This window comes from Schistocerca americana, chromosome X (genome assembly GCF_021461395.2).
Source record: "Schistocerca americana isolate TAMUIC-IGC-003095 chromosome X, iqSchAmer2.1, whole genome shotgun sequence".
NCBI classification, from domain to species: Eukaryota; Metazoa; Arthropoda; class Insecta; order Orthoptera; family Acrididae; genus Schistocerca; species Schistocerca americana.
Window position 1 is genome coordinate 513,652,424 of NC_060130.1, and position 23,375 is coordinate 513,675,798.

General features: G+C 41.0%; 1 protein-coding gene across 1 annotated transcript in view; it reads right to left on the bottom strand.

Annotated features, from left to right (window-relative positions):
- Positions 1-23,375, bottom strand: part of LOC124555345 (WD repeat-containing protein 6) — a 292,678-nt gene that overhangs the window by 129,768 nt on the left and 139,535 nt on the right. Inside the window, exons 6-7 of the mRNA XM_047129225.1 lie at positions 13,751-13,960; positions 8,361-8,471 (exon numbers count right to left, since the gene is read on the bottom strand). Coding sequence (XP_046985181.1) covers positions 8,361-8,471; positions 13,751-13,960 — 321 coding nt within the window. The remainder of the gene's footprint in view (positions 1-8,360; positions 8,472-13,750; positions 13,961-23,375) is intronic.

Consider the following 23,375-nt stretch of genomic DNA (forward strand, 5'->3'; position numbering starts at 1 on the left):
TTCCTGTCGTTATTTCACACACCATAACCAGAAACTTGTGAAGGGCATGTTGTTGATTTGCACCTAATGTGAAACACAACACTTTACACTTATCAAACTCAGCATCTGAGCTGCACAGCATTGGAGTGCTGCGTGGTGGGCCAATAATGGCTCTCATAGGTATATAGGGTGTACATAATTAAAGTTCCAGTTTCAAAACTCAGTAGAAAGAGAATGACTGCTCAGAATGATGTCAAATTTGAAAATATTATTGACACAGAAGAAAAAATCATGGAACAATATAATGTAACAAAAGTTTCACCAACAGATGGTACTGTAAGAGTGTTAATGTAAATGGGACTGGCTAGAAATAACAGATCAATCACAATATAGTGGCTATGGCTTGAGCTGCACATTACACTATCAATGTGCCTGACTGCACAAGTTTTGCAGTCAACACTTGTGGCACTGTTAGTTTGGTAAGCCCATCCACATTGACAATGTTGTATCCCATCAGATGGGAAAAACCAGTTTCTCATTGTCCTCATACCAAAAACTGCAGAAAAATCAAAATGACGACATCAGTTCTTAATTGTCCTGGGGCCAAAAACTGCATAAAAAGCAAAATAACTTCAATTTTTAACTGTCTTGAGGCTGGCACAACACATGTTTGCTATGCTGTCCACCATTTTCTGCCTCAAGTTGAAGTCAAGAAATAGCATGTTCCACAACAGATTGGAGTGTTTTGGGGGTCATGTTCAGAATGCATTTGCAATGCGTGTCTTCAGTTCAGCTACATTCATAATTGGAGCACTGAGCAGAACATCTTTCAGTTAACCCCACAGCCAAAAGTCACACAGAATAAGATCAGATGATCTGGATGGCCATTCTGTAGGGAAATGATGGGTGCTGTCAACCTGCACCACACAGTCACCTTTGCAGAATTAAGTGGTACTGGTTTATGTGCATTCAAGTTTTCTGTTGCCCATATTCTGCAATTCTGCATTTTGACATGTCCTTGGTGATAGAGACGGAAATACACTTCATCTTCCACAGAATGTTCCATGGTCATTCATTGTCCACTTCAGTGTGAGCAAGAAATTCCAGATTGAACATTTGTCTTCCTCGCAGATCAGCAGAAAGCAGCTCCTGAACACGGGTGATTTCATGTGAATAGCGATGCAGGATGTTTCATAGAATTTTATGCACCATGCTTGCAGACACGTCCAATGTTTGGGCAAATCCCCATGCAATGTATGTTTGCACACCACTGCTTGGCTCCTCCTGTAATGCTGTGGCCACACATCAACAGACATAGGACCAACTGCTTTCCTCCCTCTGCCACAACACACTTCAAAAAAATCTGTGTTTTTGAATTTTTTAATCATTCTCTCCAAACCCTTAACAGACATCGAACCAATACCCTTGAGTGGCTGGAACTTCTGCAGGGCTACTGGCACACAGTCACCATTCTTGTAAAAAAAGCTTTACCAGCAGCGTGCAGTCCTTCATGGAGACAGACATTTTGGGTGACTTGGACGCAAACTGGGGAACAGACATGGGCTGTCTGTCTTTTGGTGTGCATATTCTGATGCTTAATATGGTGTTCAAACTTGACATCATTCTGAGCAGTGGTTCTCTTTCTACACCATTTTGAAACTGGAACTTAAATTAAGGACACCCTGTAGTTCCTTACGTACAATGCCCACTGTTGCAGCCACTCTGGCATTTTATCTTAACAGTGGTTGGTGATCAGATGAAACTTAGTACCATAGAGATACATGTGAAACTTCCAGACACCAATGTTTCTTCCTCTATTTGTAAACAATTCCTCTGCCCACATTTAATGTTTTAGAAGCAAATGCACTGGACAGTTCCGTGCCATCAGCATATTTGTGGGACAACATGGCACCAATGCTACAATCTGACATATCAGTGGCAAGCATTAAATGCATGCCAGGATGGAACACTTCTAAACAAGGACACAATCAAAGGCACTTTTTAAGTTGCACAAAAGCCTTCTGGCATGCCCGCATAAATTTAACACCATTTTTACACAGTTGAGTGAGTGAAGGAGAAATGTGGGCTGAACTGGTAATGAACGTGGTGTAATAATTTACTTTGTTGAGGAATGACTGCAGTTCTTTGAGGTTCTTTGGAGCCAGTAATTTAGTGATTGTGTCCATGTGATCCTATGTGCATGTGAACCCATCTTTACTTAATATACGTACCATGTACTTGATATTTCCTCAAAGAAACAGTATTTCTCGAGTCGTAAACATAGACCATGGGCCCAGGGTCACTCACACAACATCTTTAGGTTGCACAGCCACTGCTACCACATGGTTCTGGCAACTGACAAGTCATATAAGTAATTAACATATTTGAGGAAACCTTGAATGAGTTGCTCAAGGTATCTCTGAAATATTGCAGGAGCACTTGCAACGCCAAATGACAAACCATCAAAACAATACATGCCAAATGGCATATTAATCACTAAAAACAATTTCATATGCTCATCTATATGCAATTGAACATAGGTGCTAGCAAGTTCAATCAGTGAAAAATAATGGTTACCAGCCAATTTAGCCAACAATTCCTCCGGCCAAGAAAGTGGATACAAATCGACATTTGCTTGAGCATTAACTTTAGACATAAAACCATCACGAATATGAAGGGATCCATAAAGTTTCTTAACTTTGACCACAGGCATAGCCCACTGGCTAGATGCTACTCAGGATATAGCATCCACAACTTGCAATCTGTGTAGCTCTGCTTTAACTTGCTCATGCATGGAGAAAGACACTGGATGAGATCTATAAAACTTAGGCACTACCGATTGCTTTAAGGTAATGTGGGTCTGAAACCCTGGTGCACAACCTAATTTAGGTTCAGAGAGTTGCTTAAATTGTGCACACAACATATCAAGTTTTGTGAATGGGATCACAGTTGAAACTAGATTAAACTGGTCCTGAATTTGAAAACCAGGAAGTGCAAAAGAGTCTAAACTAAGTATGTTAGATGCCATCCAAGTGGTGACTACCAGCAAAGTTAGATGCCAGGCTATATTCTTATACTTAGCTTGGACTATGTTCTGACCCTGCAGTGGAACTGACTGGTCATTGTATGTCACCACTCTGTGTTGAGAGTCCACAGCTGCGGGGAGCCAATGCGCTGGCATGTGACCTCATTAATCAGTATCCAATTGGAAATCTGCTGTCACACTATTAATGTCCAGTTGCAACATGAGACATTGCACCCCAACAGCTGCTGCCATGGGCAATGCAAAGTAGCGTGTAATGTGCTGACAACCACTATCATTGATACACACCAGCTGAGGTGGTCATTCGCAAGGTGCTGCAGTTTGTGGCAAGCAAAACAGATGACATGCAGAAAGGGCCGTGATGCCTTTGATGCTGTGATCTACAATCTGGACAGCATGAACTTTTGTGGGGTCCTTTTACAGTGAGGGAGAGGAAAATATTACACAAGCCTCTGCTCGCTTTGGGACACATTGGCGGCAAATAAAGCACTTCTGTTTGTGCACTTCTACTGATGATGAGGGCAGGGGATCACTAACTACTGAATCCCATGTTGCTTGACTACCAGACAAACAGGTGCCTTGTAAATTTGATGATAACATAATGGAAGTCATCAGCTAATTGTGGAGTACACCAGCGCCTAATACTACTAACAACATCAGCATCAAAGGAATCATGAAACTCAGCTTCCACTGACTTCATGAACTTTGGTAATTTTTGACACACAACACAAGGCGGGCTAAAATGCCTCTAAAGCCTTTGCACTAATTTCTCAAACAAGAGCAAAATAGATAATGTCATGGATTGAGAAGTCTACATATGATGTGCACACTGTTTACAGGAAAAATCACACTTGTCAGCAGTTCTTGCTATGCAGGATTGCTTAATTTGCTTAACACACTGATTTAACTTGAACCTAGTTGCAATGATGTGAGATTGGAGACCATAATAGTTTGTCAGAAAACCACAAACACCAGGAAAAATCAAACTACTAGGATCAGAGAGTGGATGTAGTTTTTGCACCACTTCTTACAGTTTACTACTAGAAGGAAGTAAGAGGGTACACTGACATACAGAGTCAGATACTAAATTGCCTTGCAGTGAAGAACAAAATGACATATAAGGGGTATTCAAATGAAACCCAGTCACTAGTGTAAAGTAACAGCAATGATTTTATTAACTCAATAATGTAGTTATACACAGTACACTTACTCAAAAATAGTCACCAAAACTATTGGCACATTTATCCCATTGTGACATTAGCCAGTCGATTCCATCCTTGAAGAAGCTAGTAGGCTGCTGTCGGATACATGCCTGGACCCAGTCACACATTTCATCATCCGTTGTGAATTGATATCCACAAATAGCTTGTTTTAGAGGTCCAAATGCATGAAAGTCACATGGTTAATGGTCAGGACTGTACTGTGGATGTTCCAGTATTTCCCACCGAAACTGCTGCAAAGTTGTCTTCACCACAATTGGCCGTGTGTGGGCAGGCATTATCATGCAGGAGGATAATGCCATTGGACAATGCTGTGGCCTTCTCCATTAGACATCACGGCGTCTAGAGTATCAGCAACCAAACTGGCAGCCTGCAGCTGCGGTTGCCCGCCTCGCAGGCACACCGAAGCACTACACAACCAACAGGCAATATTGATGAACGGCCACAACAACCACAACAACAACGCCACATCAAAGACACCACCAGCCACCAGGGGCCACTACCGGCCCACATAAACATAAGGAAGAGGTCATTGCAGATCCCGGAACTATTTTCACACGTCAAACCATGTGATAAAAAATAGTTCCGAGGTACTCATCTGCTGGAGCGCTATAAAGGCCGGCGCTTGGCCACACATCGGCAGTTCATCAACCGCCAGCAGACATGGATAGCTGCCACCCCGGCAGCCCGGCTTGGATCTTCTCGCTGATCTCTGGATTAGGCTTGGTATATCAGAGAAGTCTCTGGCGGAGACTAGTAGGAAATTATTTAAATTGTTTTCTATATTGTTCATGTATATAGTTGTGATTCGAAGATGGATCACTGTTTTGTGTTGGTGTTATACTTGGAGAATTTGTTTTGGTTAATTGAACAGTCCAATAAATTGTTTTCGGACTTTGATCGTTAGTTTCTTCTGCTTACGCAGACATATCAGACAACATGCCTCTGCATTTCAACTTGATGGCTCATCTAAGATTCTATAAACTGGCTTGACAATGCTGGGCATTGACGCTGGTTTGTCGTTCCAGGAACTCGATGAGTACTGGATCTGGTACGGCGCGCCGCGGATTTGAATCCGCACCAGGCGTCATGGACGTCGAAGACCCGTAGAGGTCTCTGCACCATCGCGTCTTATGGTGTGGCGGCGCGCTCCTCCTGGCCCGCTTTTACTGTGGGGGCACCACAGTGGAACACATGGTCCCAGCGGCCAATAGCGGCACCCCCGATAGTGTACTTAAACGCCGGCCACTCGCTCAGCCAGTCAATCTAATCTCGCTTACGTCGGATTACACCTCACTTTGCACTAGACTGCTTATGAGTTTGTTTCCTTGCGACTCTGTTGTTCGGTCTTGTTGTATTCGTTCCATCCTACATTGGTCGTGTCCATCTTCTTCCATTGTGTTGTTGTTCGCAGGCCTCTCCACGGGTCCCACCGCGCCTTCCGTCTTTGCTAGCCCGCGACCGTCCTGGTCGCAGTTACAACACTGGGCCCTTGTGGTCAAAAAAGAAGGACATCATGACCATACCAGAACTGGTGTTCACAGCCTTTGATTTCTTCAGAGGTGTGAAGTCACATGTTTCCACTGCTTGCTCTGACACTTGCTTTCTGGTTCAAAATGGTGGCACCATGTTTTGTCACCTGTGACAATACGGGACAGAAAGCCACATTCCTCCTCATGATAACATTGCAGTTAAGTCAAAGACAGCACCATTCGAGTACTGTGCAGTTCGGTGGTCAGTTGGTGGGAAACCCACTGTGCACAGATTTTTCAACAGTTCAAGTGTTGATGGATTATGGTGTGGACGGTGCCCTTGCTAATACCCAGTAACTGATGGATCTTGTCCACGGTGATTCTGCAGTCGTCCAAGAATAAAGCCTTCACTTCCTCAACCAATTCTAGTGTAATGATATGATGAGCCTGTCCAGGACAAGCATCATCTTCCAGTGACACATGCCCCTCAAGGAATTGTTTGCGCCATTGCACAACACTTGAACACCTCAGACTGTGCTCACCGTACACAGCCTTCATCCATCATTACATTTCACGACCTCCAACTCCCTTTGCCTCCCAAAATCAAATCATTCCTCATTGTTCCTGCTTACTCGCCTGCATGTTTGGTAGTGGATGATAACTTCTTGTGTGACAACCTTTCCTTTGGCGTGAAACCACACTGGCAATACGCACCATTCAACGGTGTGCACGCGTCAGTCTCTCTACCAATAGATGGCGCCACCATACCCCCAGTTACGTGGTGCCACCTTACATGTAAGGCAAAGGTAGATGCACTGACAAGGTTTCATTTGAATGAACCTCATGAATATACATACCAAGTCTCGTTTGCCTCATCAAAGCAAGTGAACAAAAGAGAGGGGTGGTAAGGAAATGGCAGCTGCCAACTGTTTTGGGTTTTACAACTGGCATAAAAGCAAGAACTGCTGTTGCCGATAGAATTCCCACTTCTTTTCTTGCTGCTGCTGCTGCTGCAGCTGTTGCTGCCAGAAGTCACACTGTTTTTCTTGCTGTTGTTGTTGTTACAACTGCTGCTGCCATAACTTTAGAAACTTGGGATCCGTGCTTCACTGGAATAATTGCATGATGAAAAAGTTCTTGTCACTACTTTTCTATCCTACTCTGTGTTGGTAGAACTCAGTTAACGATCACTCACACTGGTAGTAATGCAGAGACTGGCAGAATGAACAGGCAGTTCCTGAGGTTCACAAAGTAAGTAGGTAACTAAAACAAATCTTGAGCAGAGCAGTCTTTTTAAGTGTTTACAACAGTCAGAAAGATATCCAAATCACAAATGTAAATCAGGCAAGGTGAAGACTCTACTACTCAATGGCACAAAACTAAAGGCTTCAGAGACTAACAAAAGACTAACTGGGGCAGGCCAGGATGCAGTATTTAGTAGCACACACATGTCAGTGGCCAGTGCCACCTGACATGTTTGCTGGGCTGCAGCACCTTGCATATGCACAAGCTGTTGCCATTGTATGTAGCCCAACTATCTTTGACACGTTCTTCCTACTGATACTCAGGCTGTATGGAAATCAGATATTAAAAATGTCACCTGCTAAAGGCTGGACCAGTGCTACGCAGTTTACAGTGCACAGTGGAAAGATACGAAGTGTGATATCTGGCATGCCATTTGATACAACAAATAATTTCAGCTTTTACATATCAAGTGTAATCTGAAAATTTACATGACATCAGGAAGAGTTTACAGCCTGAAGTACTGTGCTTCCTTCATGTAACTCTGTATGCCATATTTCAGCAGGACAATACCCATTCACAAGTGGCAAGAGATGGACAAGATTTTTTTGCAGAAAAGTAGGCCACTACTTGCTGTTCTGCACTTTCACTTGACATGTCCATCAAACATGGTTGGTCAGCTACTGGTTTGTCATATTCCTCCAGAAAAGATTGTTAACCTGTTGTGGGCTTGCGTGCAATCCATTCCCCAGAAACATATCCAAGATATATTTGATTCCATGCCACAAAGTTTAAAGCCTCTAATTCGAACTTGTACGGCACCATACTGAATTTTCAAAATCAAAGACCACATACACTTCTGTAGTCTTATGACTGGTGTATTTTTATGCACATAAGCTGTGATATGAAGTTTATTCTGGTAACATGTCTCCTACTTGGTGCAGCAATTTTCATAAGTTTTACTGTTTCATAGATGGGAAGTTTAAACACGTCCAGTTTCATCGAAATCTATTCACCAATATTAGTCCTTCATTGAGAGAATAATTTAAGTCACTGTAAATGGTATAAATAGATTTAATTACCACCTGCAAAGCATACATATGACATTCTATTTAAGAATTTCTTCCTGTAGAAGAGGTTTGTGCTACCATGGTGGAAAACAAAAAATATAATTGAAAAATCATTTCTTATACCGTAGGATGCCAATGTTTATTTCTCTAGTGTGATCAAAACGTGGAATAATTCTGATGAAGTTTGAGAGCTCAAACATAAATAGTGTACACATTAACCCTGCCACAGCCAGACAGACAGACAGACAAACAGACGCACGCGCGCGCACACACACACACACACACACACACACACACACACACACACACACATAAACAATTGTCCTATACTTACAACAATGTTTTTCTCAGTGCTGTAGTCCATAGCCCATATGGTAGTGCTCTGATGATACTTCCACTGTTTCAGCAATTTTCCTTCAAATCCCCACACCATTACAGATGAATCCTGATAACAACAGAAAACACAGAATGAATTATTTCTGCAGTGGAGCGTCCACTGTTAAGAAACTTTCTGACATTAAAACAGCATGCCACACCAGACCTCTGACCTGGATCCTTTTAATGTTCCAAACATGAAATACAGTTTATTTATTGGTTCCCTGCTACAGTGGTGTACAAAAATTAAGGATAAAAGTAACTTTGACATTATTTGTCAGTGCTAAGTAACATAGCTTGACGAAACTGGAGCATACATACACTGAAGTGCCAAAGAAACTGGACTAGGCATGTGTATTCAAATAGAGAGATTTGTAAATACGCAGAATATGGCACTGCGATCGACAACACCTATATAAGACAAAAATGTCTGGTGCAGTTATAAGATTGGTTATTGCTGCTACAATGGCAAGTTATCAAGATTTAAGTGAGTTTAAATGTGGTGTTACAGTCGGCGCGTGAGCAACGGGACACAGCATCTCCGAGGTAGTGATGAAGTGGGGATTTTCCCATATGACCATTTCATGTGTGTACTGTCAATATCAGGAATCTGGTAAAACATCAAATCTTCGACATCACTGCAGCCAGAAAAAGGTCTTGCAGGAATGGGACCAACAATGACTGAAGAGAGTTGTTCAATGTGACAGAAGTGTAATCCTTCTGCAAACTGTTGCAGATTTCAATGCTGGGCCATCAAAAAAGTCAGCATGTGAAACATTCAACAAAACATCATCGATACGCACTTTTGGAGCTGAAGGCCCACTTGTGGGGACTGTTGATGACTGGAAACATGTTGCCTGGTCAGACAAGTCTCGTTTAAAATTGTATCAAGCTGATGGACATGTACGGAAACAACCTCATGAATCCATGTACCCTGCATGTCAGCAGGGGACTGTTAAAGCTGGTGGAGGCTCTGTAATGGCGTGGGACATGTGTAGTTGGAGTGATATGGGACCCCTGATATGTCATATCTAGACTCTGACATGCAACACATACATAGGAATGCTGTCTGATCATCTGGATCCATTCATGTCCATTGTACATTCCGATGGACACGGGCAATTTCAGCAGGACAATGTGACACCCCGTACATCAAGAATAGCTACAGAGTGGCTACAGGAACACTCTTCTGAGTTTAAACACTTCTGCTGACCACCAGACTCCCCAGACATGAACATTATTGAGCCTATCTGGGATGCCTTACAACATGTTGTTCAGAAGAGATCTCCATCCCATTGTACTCTTACAGATTAATGGACAGCCCTGCAGGATTCATGGCATCAATTTCCTCTAGCACTACTTCAGACATTAGTCGAGTCCTTGGCACACTGTGTTGCAGCACTTCTGTGTGTTCACGGGGGCCTGACATGATATTAGGCAGGTGTACCAGTTTCTTTGGCTCTTCAGTGTGGAGTGAACTGCTACAGTACATTACAGAAGGTAATGAGAGAAACATGCAACGAGACAAACAGAAATAACACTTTTATTCAAAGACAATAACTATGCTGAGATCACCGCAATTTTTATGATGGTGCCCTGGACATTACAAAAGGTGGGGCATGGTTCTCAATAGGATGGTTCTTAATAGTGTGTGTGATCACCACAGGTGGCAATGCATGCTCTGCAACATTCTCCCATGCTGGCCACAAGTTTTGTAAGGAGTTATTGTGGTAGGGCATTGCATTCCACCACCAGTGCAACAGACAACAGCTGAATGGTCATTGGTACCTGTGGACATGCTGCAATACATCTCCCCACAATTGCCGAATGGGGATTAAGTCAGAGGGAATATGCAAGATAGTTCATTTTCTGAATGTCATCTTGTTCCATGAGCTCCTCTAACTGCATTATTTGGTGCGGTTGCACACTGCCATCCATAAAAATGAAGACAGGGCTGAACACAACCTTGAAAAAATGTGCCCTGGGAAGGAGTACAGTGGCACAACAACATTGACAATTGAGTGTACTGTGTTCAAAGACCTGTAGTTCAGTACACCCGCACAACATCATGCCTCCCCACCATCCCATCTGCACCACCAAAATAATAATGCTTGAGAATGCTGGATATACCCTCATATGGTGAGAAGTGTGAACACTTAATGCACTCAGTAACCTTGTCGAACATGATTGGTTTGGTGGTCCAAGTGTTATGGTGTGGAAAGGCATAATGTTGCATGGGTGTACTGACCTCCAAACCTTTGAACATGTACACTCACCAGTCAGTGTTATTCTGACATTGTATTCCTTCCCCATGTGTGTCTTTTCAGGGTTGAATTCGGCCATGACTTCATTTTTATGGGTGAAAATGTGTGAGCACATCAGACAGCATGGGTTAAGGAGCTTTTGGGGCAAAAGAATATTCAGTGAATGAATTGGCCTGATTGTTTCATCCCACTTAAATCCCATCAAACACATGTACGATTCATTGTGGAGATGTTCTGCAGCACATCCACATGCACCACTGACCATTCAATACAGTTATCAACAGCATTGGTGGTGGAGTACTGGGACACACTACTGCAAGAATTCCTTGCCAACTTTGTGGCCAGCATGGGAGCTTGTTGCAGAGAATGCATTGTCACCTGTCGTGACCACACACCCTGTTAAGAACCCTGTCACACCTTTTGTAATGTCCGGAAGACAATCATAAATTGCAGTGACTTCAGTGTAATCAGTGTCTTTGAATAAAAGTGTCATTTCTGTTCATCTCATTGATTATTTCTCCCTGTTACCTTCCATAGTACACTGTAGCAGTTCTGACTATGTACTGTCCAAATTTTATTGAGTTATGTTACTTTTCAGTGACACATCATATGAAGGTTATTTTCATCCTTACGTTTTGCACACCAGTGTACTGTCCTAAAAACTGCAGAGACTTTCAGCCTTTCATGAATAAAACATTTTTTTTTCCATAAAAAGGTAACTGTCAAATCTACCAGCAAACCTGGACTGCAAATTTAAATAGGTGTCCAAATAGATTTGTTCACACGCTGCACACAGATAACATACACTATCCTTGGAAGAGTCCTGTCAACTTTTTGTGACTTCTTGAATTTGTAAACCCCTCAGCTATGTTACCCACAGCCTTTAGATTCAAAAGAAACATAAATACTACTACCTGGTTTGGTAAAGCTTATGAAGTGTTCCCCACTAAAATTTGGTGATATGGGGTGGCATCTTTGTGTAGCATTCCTTGGTATGCTTACTATATGCTATAAACACAAACAGCCAGGTTCACCATCTGCTTTTTCAGATCACTCTCACATTTTTGTCTTGTCCTTCCAGATATGTGCCATCTCTTTCTGAGATTTTCATTTACAATGCAAATATCTTTGGGAATTCCTATGAAATGTGCACTATATCCAGTCTGTCTACAACACAGTTTCCTTCATTGAAACTAAGTAAGGTGGCATGGTGATCGATGCTTGTGCTCTGCCTATAATGACCTCATTGTCAGTGAGCTAGTTATCTTTCATTCCATCTATAACACTGTTTGGTTTTGCGTTTCTACTTGGCTTACAAGACAATCCATCTGGAAAGTTGCTATTTGCTTCTAGGGTTTCTGATTAGTTTGTCAGTCTGTGGTCTATCAATAAGTGATGGTGACACCTCAGTACCTATTTTTATGCTTCAGTGTATGCAGCGAGTGAATTAACTGACTGACATCACTACTACCAAAGAAATATTGCTGTGATAGGTCCTTGAATCTTCCATCTACATGTCAGTTCCTGCTCAACTTCTTTATTGTTGGAGCACTGTTCTTTTCTCTTATTATGTTTACGTTAGCTTGGTTTCCATAAATTGCTAATAATTGTTGTCCTCAGTTACTAATTGATAAAATCATACACCTTTTAAATTATGCAGTGAAAATGAAAGGCTAATGTGGAAAATTCATCCAGGGGAAGAAGTGATCAGTATTAATACAGTGTGGACACAGTAAATATGTATCAACAAGCAAACATATACAGTAACAAAACAATCTTGGTGTATAATTAGGCTCTGAAATTTGACACAAAAAATGCCACTGAAATTACTGACCAACAACCACCACAGCTCATTAACATAATGAACACACTCAACTTCAAATTAACTATTCTAAATTAATTCTGTAACAGATGTGCTACATATTTATGAGCATTAGGAAATCTACTTGTATTCACTATGCAGAATAACTTTGGCTGCAGCCTGTTAGCTTGCAGTAAGGGCAAAAAAATGGGATGTTGCTTTTTCAGTATACTTGTTGATGCTGCTTACATTTTCTGACATCTTAGTGTTGATTTTTTTCCCCTTCATGGCAACATAACATTTTGCAGGAACATTTGTGGTTTGCAAGGGGCAACATAACATTTTGCAGGGACATTTTTGGTTTGCAAGGTAACAGCCTGATAAAGAGTGACAGCCTCCTGTCCACGTAGACCACCAATGGGCACAGGTACTAGTATGGGTCCTTGTGTTACAGCACAAAGTCATCACCTTAAAACACATTGTAAATGCATAGTATATTTTAAATTCAAATTCTTACAAAATCCATCAGTACCTAGGAGATTTTCTTTTCTGTCATAAAATTATCCCTCAATAAACAATCCCGTGTTGATGAGTGGTCTTGCACACAAATATGAGTAAGTCACTTTCCTGAACTGTTCTTCAAAGGTACACAGCAAGTAAATACTCGTAACATCTTCATATCCTACTTCTGCAGCATTGTTACATAAAGCAACATGAGGCATGCAGTCTCAATGAGAACAGTATCTTATTTAAAAGTAAATTCTACAGTACACGGGTTTCATACCAAAAGATACTTTTCGTTCAAACAAGCATTCTTCAAACAGAACAGCACCTGTCAGTCTATAGTCCACCAAAGCACAAAATGGCTTTTGATTGTTGTGTCATCCCATACATTTAATGTTCACAGAATTTACAAAAGCTTGTAATGCAGTACCAGACAGATGCCTAATACAGAATATGTATTATTGTGGGATATATATCCAGGTTTGCAACTGGACAGAAAATAATTATCTTGAATGGAGACCCATTTACTGAAAAAGAACTAATTTTGAGTGTGCCCATGGAAATGATACATCTTCCTGTGTAGGTAGTATTACTCGCAGTTTCAGGTTTTTAACAAGTAACTGACATGCTAAGAAGCACATTGTGCACTACAATTATAAAACTTTAAATCTGAAGAAGTTAATTACTTAAAATACATACAATACCACATACACTTAATGTTTGATATTAATTAGCAAAGATGATAAATTTTCACATCACACAGATGTTATTCTCACTAACCTCACCAACACTAACTACAGTTCTGTTCACTGTGACAGCCTTCCATACTCTTGCTGTGTGTCCATACAATGAACAGACTAACTGAATTGATGCAGTTTCCCAATATTCCTCATGATTCAGGTTCACTTTCCATATTTTTACTGAGCGGTCATCTGAAGTGGTACAGATGACACTAGTCTCTGCATCATATGATACAGATGATACAACACCCTGGAACAGATGAAAAATCCGACACATTTATATTTCTTTTCTCCAAATTGCTTTAATATTTTTATTTATTTATTTATTTTTTTACAGGATAATGTTCTTTCTGAAGTTACAATCATTACCAACAATAAAACTTTCTGTGTAAAGAATCTGATGTACCAAAACCATTTAAAAAGAGTTCATAAGCAACTGCCAGCAGATCATAAACAAATAACATATTAAAGTAATTTTAACAAAAATCTGTGCATAACAAAACTTCAGACTGAGGTAGAAATAAAAGATTGTATCTGCATGGTTACCATTTACTTATAATTAACAGACACAATAATATTCAGTGACATGCATGAATAGAATTATTGTGCCTTGTTGTGTAAAATTTACAGGACTATTAATATTACACAATGTCCTGTTTTGAACTGAATAAAAAGTGCAAACATGCCAATGTAAATTTTGAGACAAGTGTTATCTTATGCATAGTTATCCAAATGAAATGTACAATTTAAAAACCGCATAAAAGAACATAATTTGAAAAAGATGTAGACATCGAATTTTTAACACAAAATATGTAATAGCTCGTTCAGAAACTGAATCTGATGAATCCCACCATAGAAGCTGCCCCAGATCAGTTTGGACCAGTAGTAATTTTATCATTAAAGAGTGTGCTGATCGACCTATAGGTTTGGTTTATGATGTTTATCTTTCCAACTGATTTTTATTGGTGAAACTCTAATGCTATGCAAATTGGACTTTGACTGGAATGCTTACTTATAAAAGCTTGTACTGCACTGAGAAACACTCAATAGTGTCCATTAGTCTTGTGTGCAACTCCTCTTTCGCAAAAGGGGAGACAACTCGGGACGTGTGACATGTGCAATTTGGATGTTGAACATTTTTATGATTCAGTCAAAATGTGGTTTTTCAGCCATGGAGGAACTGCTACAATGACTAACGCAGGCTGCATGGGTTTATCAGGAACTAACAGCAGCACTGTGACAGGCATTGCAAGCCTTAGAAAATTTAACAGGAACATATTATACGCTGTGCATATTTTCAGCTTTTTCACCAGTTACTGGATGAAATGAAGAGTGGGACACTTACTACCTACGACAGCATTTACATTTTATAGCTTATTGGATATCTGACAATGAAAGACAAAACTGTATCATACAATACAGAAGCAAGAGCCACTAATGTGTCCAATCGGACCCAGATTGTCTAGAATCTTTTCTTTATTATGAGAATATTTTTCAGTGAAGAAACATATTATTGAAGCCAGGTTAGAATTCTGGCAGTGGAAAAAGGGCCACAATCATTCACATTATGCAGACTGGGCTGCCAGCCTACAGGGATTTAGTAAGAATTGCAATTTTTAATGTTTGTGCAGGCAAAACTATGCTCTCTAGTAAGTGGCATTATAGTGTCTCTTACAGTCAACTTGAAAAAGAGAAACCAAACACTGAGGATATCAAATACACATCTGATGGAATGACTGTGAATAACTCAACTGTATGAAACAGCCTGCACAGCCCAGAGTTTGCTTCTGAGGTACGAAAATGTCATGGCAGTCACCTCTCTGGCACTGGTCAAGTGGGCTGTCATGACACCTCCAGCAGGGCCCTCACCTGCTGAACAGCCCACACAACCCATAAACAACCACACCAGTAGCATCAGTGCCCAACCATAAACATTGCTTCTTTCACCATGCATGCAGTGCGTGCCCCTCTCAGAATGCAATACGCTAAAGTGCAGCAAAAAGAGATATTTTTAAGAGTATATTTTAGCAGTTCTGTTGCATACACCCTCCAACTTGCAAAAGTGAATGAAGTGACTGTTAATCCTTTGACTACCATTGAGACGTGTGTGTCCCATGATAGTTTATCAGAGAACCAATTGGGATTTGTTGCATGTTATTGTTACGTGTCAAAGTCCCACAGGTAAAGGGAAGCCTAATAATGGTTAGCAAAACTGTTATAATTACAGATTGTACTTGATGACTGTGTTGTCCTCAAGTTTCATTTTTAACTCTTGTCTCTGTATTGTCACATCACATTAGTTCACAACTGCAGGTAGGCAACCAGTTAGCAGATTCACAAAGAGGGCTGCCTTCACACCTTACCACACACATCATGTCAACGACCTGCACCAACAAACTGACCTTTGCCAAATCACAAACAAAGTCCATATTGAGCTCCTGTAGAGAGAGTTACATACTTGGAGAGATGCTCTGTCCACTGGTGTGTGTGTGTGTGTGTGTGTGTGTGTGTGTGTGTGTGTGTGTGTGTGTGTGTGTTATACCCTACCCTCCAACCCTCTTGGAAGATGAAACTGGGAAAATATTCCTTTCATATATTTACTTCTGACTAATACATTAATTAAAATAACCATACATTAATGTTGTTGAAATAAAATTGGTAGGCAAATGGTTAAATCTAGGAAATGCAGATTTCTCAGAACACTGCCCAGCAAACGTACTTAGATGTGTTCCATAGGCAAATACCCTGTGAAGTTACTCCTGAACATCAGTGCTTCTGTGACCTTGCTAAACCAACCAACTTAATTAAGTTTAGGGTCACAACCTTTTCAGGCAACCAAGACAAATCTTTGGGCATATGGATGTCATAACGTGCTCTTTCCAGGAAAGTTTCCATCTGGACTCACTCACAACCCTGTCACTTATCCAGGAATTATCTTGTGCAAGCTGACACCAAGACTCTTTCCGTACTTTTGGGCTTGTGGTTCATGAGGAAGTTCAAGCTATACAGTCTGATGTACTTTGTGCCATTAAAAAGACAGCCTGTGACAGATATACTCAAACAGTCTCCCTTGGGCTAGGGAAGGTAACTGATTTTGAAGCTCACATCACTCTTAAGATGACAGCTATTCCTCACTTCTTCAAAGCTTGCCCGCTGCCCCAGGATCTAAAGGGCACACTTAAAACAAAACTGGACAGACTTATTCATGAGGATGTGTCAACACCTATTTCCTATAGTCAATTAGCCACTCCACTGTTAACAGTACCACACCAAACAGGACCCTGTGACTTTGTGGCGACTTTAAATTAACAGTAAACTCACCAGCTGAAGTGGAAACTTAGCCTCTATCGACCACAAATGAACTCTATCCAAAATTAGACCATGGCACTTTATTCAGTAAAATTCTCCTCATGGAGCCATATTTTCAGATTCTCCTGGATGCAGTATCACAAGATTACAGCCTCTATTGTTACAATCATTTTCTTTTTGAAATATCTTCAAGCCCCTGCCATATTCCAGCATTTTATGGAGCAATCACTATAAGGTATTCCAAATTGTGCAGCTGTCACTCCAGAGGACCATCTTCACAACCTTGAGCTTCAGAGGCTGATAGCAAAAGAACACAAATGCAACCCATGCAAGTCAAATTCTATGCAACCATCCCTGACATATTTGGGTTTTAAATTCTCGGCCAATGGACTAGAACCAAAGGAAGATTATGTCATGGCAATCGATATCATGCACCCACAAATGTAAAAAACCTAACAGTGGTTCTCGATAAGGTCAACTACTATGGCCGTTTCATTGCGAACCTAACTGAGCACACTTGTGCAATGAGCCAGCTATGATGCCAATGCATGCATTCTGTCCCAAATTCTTCGTTGTATCATTATGTTTGAGTGAGCAAGAGAATCAGATATTTAGTGATGAGCTGAATACAAAACAAAATGCTCAACACAAAAGAGTGCATGTTCATTGTTGAGTGTTACACAAGGCACAATTGATGGAAAACATGTGCAGAACTGTTTATGTAAGAGTTGAAAAGTAGAAGTCTTTTGGCAGAATTACCAGTGAAGTCTGCAATGAAGAAATGGTGTGAAATGGGTGCTGTAGTGAATAGAAACTATAACTACCTGAAAAGAGTTTGAACACCAGAAAACATTAGTTGAGAGAAGGAAAGCCTGGAACAAACTCCAATGAAACATCAACAATGTTTATCTGTGTATGTGGGCATTAAGAGATTGTGTGTCTACACATAATCAAAAAGGATCTGAATCTGTTTCTTTACAGATTTACTGCTGTGCATGAGTTAAAGTGCCCAGACGATATTCATATGTTGAATTCTGCGGGTGGTTTCTCAGTGAAGTGAAGTCAGAACTTTTGCAGCCTCAGTTTTTCATTTCTTCAGATGAGGCCTGGTCCAACCTGTCAGATTATGTGAACTCATAGAACATGCATCACTATGCATCAGAAAATCCCCACCAGTACTTTGAAGAACTGTTGTATAATATCAAGACTGGAGTTTGGTGCACAATATCTGATACCATACCACAACGCTAGTCTTTCATCAAACCGCCACAGGTAACTGGTATGTCCAGGAGCTGTTTAATCCATATTGAGATCAAGCATATAAAAATATTTAACAATATAAAGAAAATGGTGCACATTGTCTAGATAACAATGTCACAAGTGGTTACAGCATTTGGTGAGGAGAGGACAATCAGCAGAGGCTGTGTGATCTCCTGGCCATCTTGACTTCCTGCTATCTCTTTCTCTATGTGATTTGCACCAGTGGGGCAAATTGAAGGGTCAGGTGTACTCAAATAATCCTAAGACACTGGAAGAGCTACAGCAGAAAACTGAAAATATAACTGCTGCTATCTCTCAGGCAAAGATGCTATGTGTGTCTCACAGTTTTATAAAACAAGCACAGCACTGCATCAACATCAGTGTGATCATTTCCAGCATCTTCTGTGATGTTTCTTTATGAGGATCAATCCCACATCAGTCTTACTGTAAATATTTTCTGGGACAGGTTTATTTTACACAGGAGGCCCTATGCAGTTCAGAAATTTAAATTATTCCTTTTTTGTTGTTGTTGTTGTGGTCTTCAGTCCTGAGACTGGTTTGATGCAGTTCTCCATGCTACTCTATCCTGTGCAAGCTTCTTCATCTCCCTGTACCTACTGCAACCTACATCCTTCTGAATCTGTTTAGTGTGTCCCTCTCTTGGTCTCCCTCTACAATTTTTACCCTACATGCTGCCCTCCAATACTAAATTGGTGATCCCTTGTTGCCTCAGAATATGACCTACCAACTGATCCCTTCTCCTAGTCAAGCTGTGCCACAAATTTCTCCTCTCCCCAATTCTATCCAATACCTCACCATTAGTTATGTGATCTACCCATCTAATCTTCAGCATTCTTCTGTAGCACCACATTTTGAAAGTTTCTATTCTCTTCTTGTCCAAACTATTTATCGTCCACATTTCACTTCCACACATGGCTACACTCCATACAAATACTTTCAGAAATGATTTCCTGACACTTAAATCTAGGCTTGATGTTAACAGATTCCTCTTCTTCAGGAATGCTTTCCTTGGCATTGCCAGTCTACATTTTATATCCTCTCTACTTCGACCATCATCAGTTATTTTGCTCCCCAAATAGAAAAACTCTTTTACTACTTTAAGCATCTCATTTCCTAATCTAATTCCCTCAGCATCACCCGATTTAATTCGACTACATTCCGTTATCCTCCTCCTTTTTTTTTAACTTATAACCTCCTTTTAAGACACTGTCCATTCTGTTCAGCTGCTCTTCCAGGTTCTTTGCTGTCTCTGACAGAATTACAATGTCATCAGCGAACCTCAAAGTTTTTATTTCTTCTCCATGGATTTTAATACCTACTCTGAACTTTTCTTTTGTTTTCTTTACTGCTTGCTCAATATACAGATTGAATAACATCGGGGATAGGCTACAACCCTGTCTCACTACCTTCCCAACCACTGCTTCCCTTTTGTGCCCCTCGACTCATAACTGCCACCTGGTTTCTGTACAAATTGTAAATAGCCTTTCGCTCCCTGTATTTTACCCCTGTCACCTTCAGAATTTGAAACAGAGTATTCCAGTCAACATTGTCAAAATCTTTCTCTAAGTATAGAAATGCTAGAAACATAGGTTTGCCTTTCCTTAATCTATTTTCTAAGGTAAGTATTGCCTCACATGTTCCAACATTTCTACGGAATCCACACTGATCTTCTCCAAGGTCGGCGTCTACCAGTTATTCCGTTCGTCTGTAAACAATTCGTGTTAGTATTTTGCAGCCGTGGCTTATTAAACTGATAGTTCGGTAATTTTCACATCTGTCAACACCTGCTTTCTTTGGGATTGGAATTATTATATTCTTCTTGAAGTCTGAGGGTATTTTGCCTGTCTCATACATCTTGCTCACCAGATGGTAGAGTTTTGTCAGGGCTGGCTCTCCCAAGGCTATCAGTAGAACTAATGGAATGTTATCTACTCACGGGGCCTTGTTTCAACTTAGGTCTTTCAATGCTCTGTCAAACTCTTCATGCAGTATCATATCTCCCATTTCATCTGCATCTATATCCTCTTCCATTTCCATAAGATTGTCCTCAAGAACCTTGCCTTTGTATAGACCCTCTATATACTCCTTCCACCTTTCTGCTTTCTCTTCTTTGCTTAGAACTGGGTTTCCATCTGAGCTCTTGATATTCATACAAATGGTTCTCTTTTCTACAAAGGTCTTTTGTAATCTTCCTGTAGGCAGTATGTATCTTACTCCTAGTGATATATGCCTCTACATCCTTACATTTGTCCTCTAGCCATCCCTGCTTAGCCATTTTGCACTTCCTCTCCATCTCATTTTTGAGACGATTGTATTACTTTTTGCCTGCCTCATTTACTTCATTTTTGTATTTTCTCCTTTCATCAATTAAATTCAATATCTCTTCTGTTACCCATGGATTTCTATTAGCCCTCGTCTTTTTACCGACTTGATCCTCTGCTGCCTTCACTATTTCATCTCTCGAAGCTACCCATTCTTCTTCTACTGTATTTCTTTCCCCCGTTCTTGTCAATTGTTCCCTAATGCTCTTCCTGAAACTCTCTACAACCTCTGGTTTGGTTAGTTTATCCAGGTCCCATCTCCTTAAATTCCTACCTTATGCAGTTTCCTCAGTTTTAATCTACAGTGCATAACCAATAGATTGTGGTCAGAGTACACATCTGCCCCTGGAAAATTCTTACAATTTAGAAACTGGTTCCTAAATCTCTGTCTTACCATTATATAATCTATCTGATACCTTCCAGTAACTCCAGGCTTCTACCATGTATACAACCTTTTTTCATGATTCCTGAACCAAGTGTTAGTTATGATTAAATTATGATCTGTGCAACATTCTACCAGGTGGTTTCCTCTTTCATTACTTACACCCATTCCATATTCACCTACTACGTTTCCTTCTCTCCCTTTTCCTACTCTCAAATTCCAGTCACCCATGACTATTAAATATTTGTCTCACTTCACTATCTGAATAATTTCTTTCATCTCATCATACATATCATCAATCTCTTCGTTATCTGCGGAGCTAGTTGGCATATATACTTGTACTACTGTGGTAGGTGTGGGCTTCGTATCTACCTTGGCCACAATAATGTGTTCACTATGCTGTTTGTAGTAGCTTACCCGCACTCCTATTTTTTTATTCATTATTATACCTACTCCTGCATTACCCCTATTTGATTTTGTATTTACAACCCTGTATTCACCTGACCAGAAATATTGTTCCTCCTGCTACTGAACTTCACTAATTCCCACTATATCTAACTTTAACCTATCCATTTCCCTTTTTAAATTTTCTAACCTACCTGCCCGATTAAGGGATCTGACATTCTATGCTCCGACCCATAGAATGCCAGTTTTCTTTCGCCTGATAACGACGTCCTCCTGAGTAGTCCCTGCCCAGAGATCCAAATGGGGGACTATTTTACCTCTGGAATACTTTACCCAAGAGGACGCCATCATCATTTAACCATACAGTAAAGCTGCATCCCTCGGGAAAAATTATGGCTGTAGTTTCCCCTTGCATTCAACCAGTCACAGTACCGGCACAGCAAGGCTGTTTCGGTTAGTGTTACAAGGCCAGATCAGTCAATCATCCAGACTGTTGCCCCTGCAACTACTGAAAAGGCTGCTGCCCCTCTTCAGGAACCGCACGTTTGTCTGGCCTCTCAACAGATATCCCTCCATTGTGGTTGCACCTATGGTATGGCTATCTGTATCTCTGAGGCACGCAAGCCTCCCCACCAACGGCAAGGTCCATGGTTCATGAACAAAAATTTCATCTTGTCACAGACTGTCACCCATTGCTCACCACTTACTAGATTGGACTGCCCATCACCCCTAGTGCTCGGTGCTGTACTTGTCTAATTTTCACTATTTTTTTCACTATCAAGTAGCTATATTTCATGCAAACAAGGGCATGCTGTCCTGATTCCTCATGGGTCCCAATCCAGCTATTGACCAACACGAATTGGTGTGTTTTCAGCTTGATTCAGATCTGTATTTGGCCACTTCAGTTTTTCCTTAACTTCATGACATCAGAGTCAGCATCCATAAGTACCCTATGTTACGCTGCCTCACTCACTTTGTGCAACACAGGTTGCCAGACACACCTTCTGGCCCCAATTTTCGCACCCAATGACCACAGGGAAATCAGTTGTCACTAAACCAAGGAGTTCTGTTGTGGGTCTCAGATAAGGATCACTACCTCATAGTGATCATAGTGATTTCTCCCTCTCTTTTGCTGTGAGTGCTGCATTTCCTACACACCGCATATTGGGACACACTAACGCGTGTTCTGGCTAATATTGACTCTGGTATTGTGGATACTGTCTTCCAATATTCTGCCTGTCAGACCCATCAACTGCCCCTACCCTGTGGTTCTCTCCCTGGCCAGATGCTGCAGAGCCATGAAAGCATATCTACCTAGATTTTGTTGGCCTGTTTTTGGGTCCCATGTGGTTGATTGTGACTGATTCCTTTTCTCATTTTCCTTTTGTGTTCTGCATGTCTCAGGTCACTTACACTGCTACTATTAAAGTCTTGGAAAAATCTTTGCTCTTGAAGCCATCCCATGCACTTTTATTTCAGATAATGGGATGGCATTTATCTCTCACAACTTCGAATAGTTTTGTGCCTGTAACGGGATTCAGCAGCTTCAGTCCAAGACCTTCACACGGCCCATAAAAGTAATGTAGAATGATTTATCCACACCTTCAGTACCCACCCCAGACAGGAAATGATGTCTAACACTGCACCTAATGCCCTCCATAGTTTTCTAGCAAGTTGCAGGGCCATGCTGACTGAAAGTGTAGCCGAGAGTAATGGCTTCATGGTCATTGTTACCACACATTCTTGGACATCCTGTGGCCACAGCTGCCACATGTTATCAACAGGGACTCTCACTGTCAGGTGGGCACTCCTGCATAGGCTTCCAAGTTCTAACATCTCCTGACATGGACTCACAGGAGTGTTTCCACCTTACACAGGTCCATGATGAATACCATAGCCTCTGCCTGATTACTTCTGTAGTACCACCAAGAACAACATTGTCTACGTCATCCTGGTGTGCAGCCACA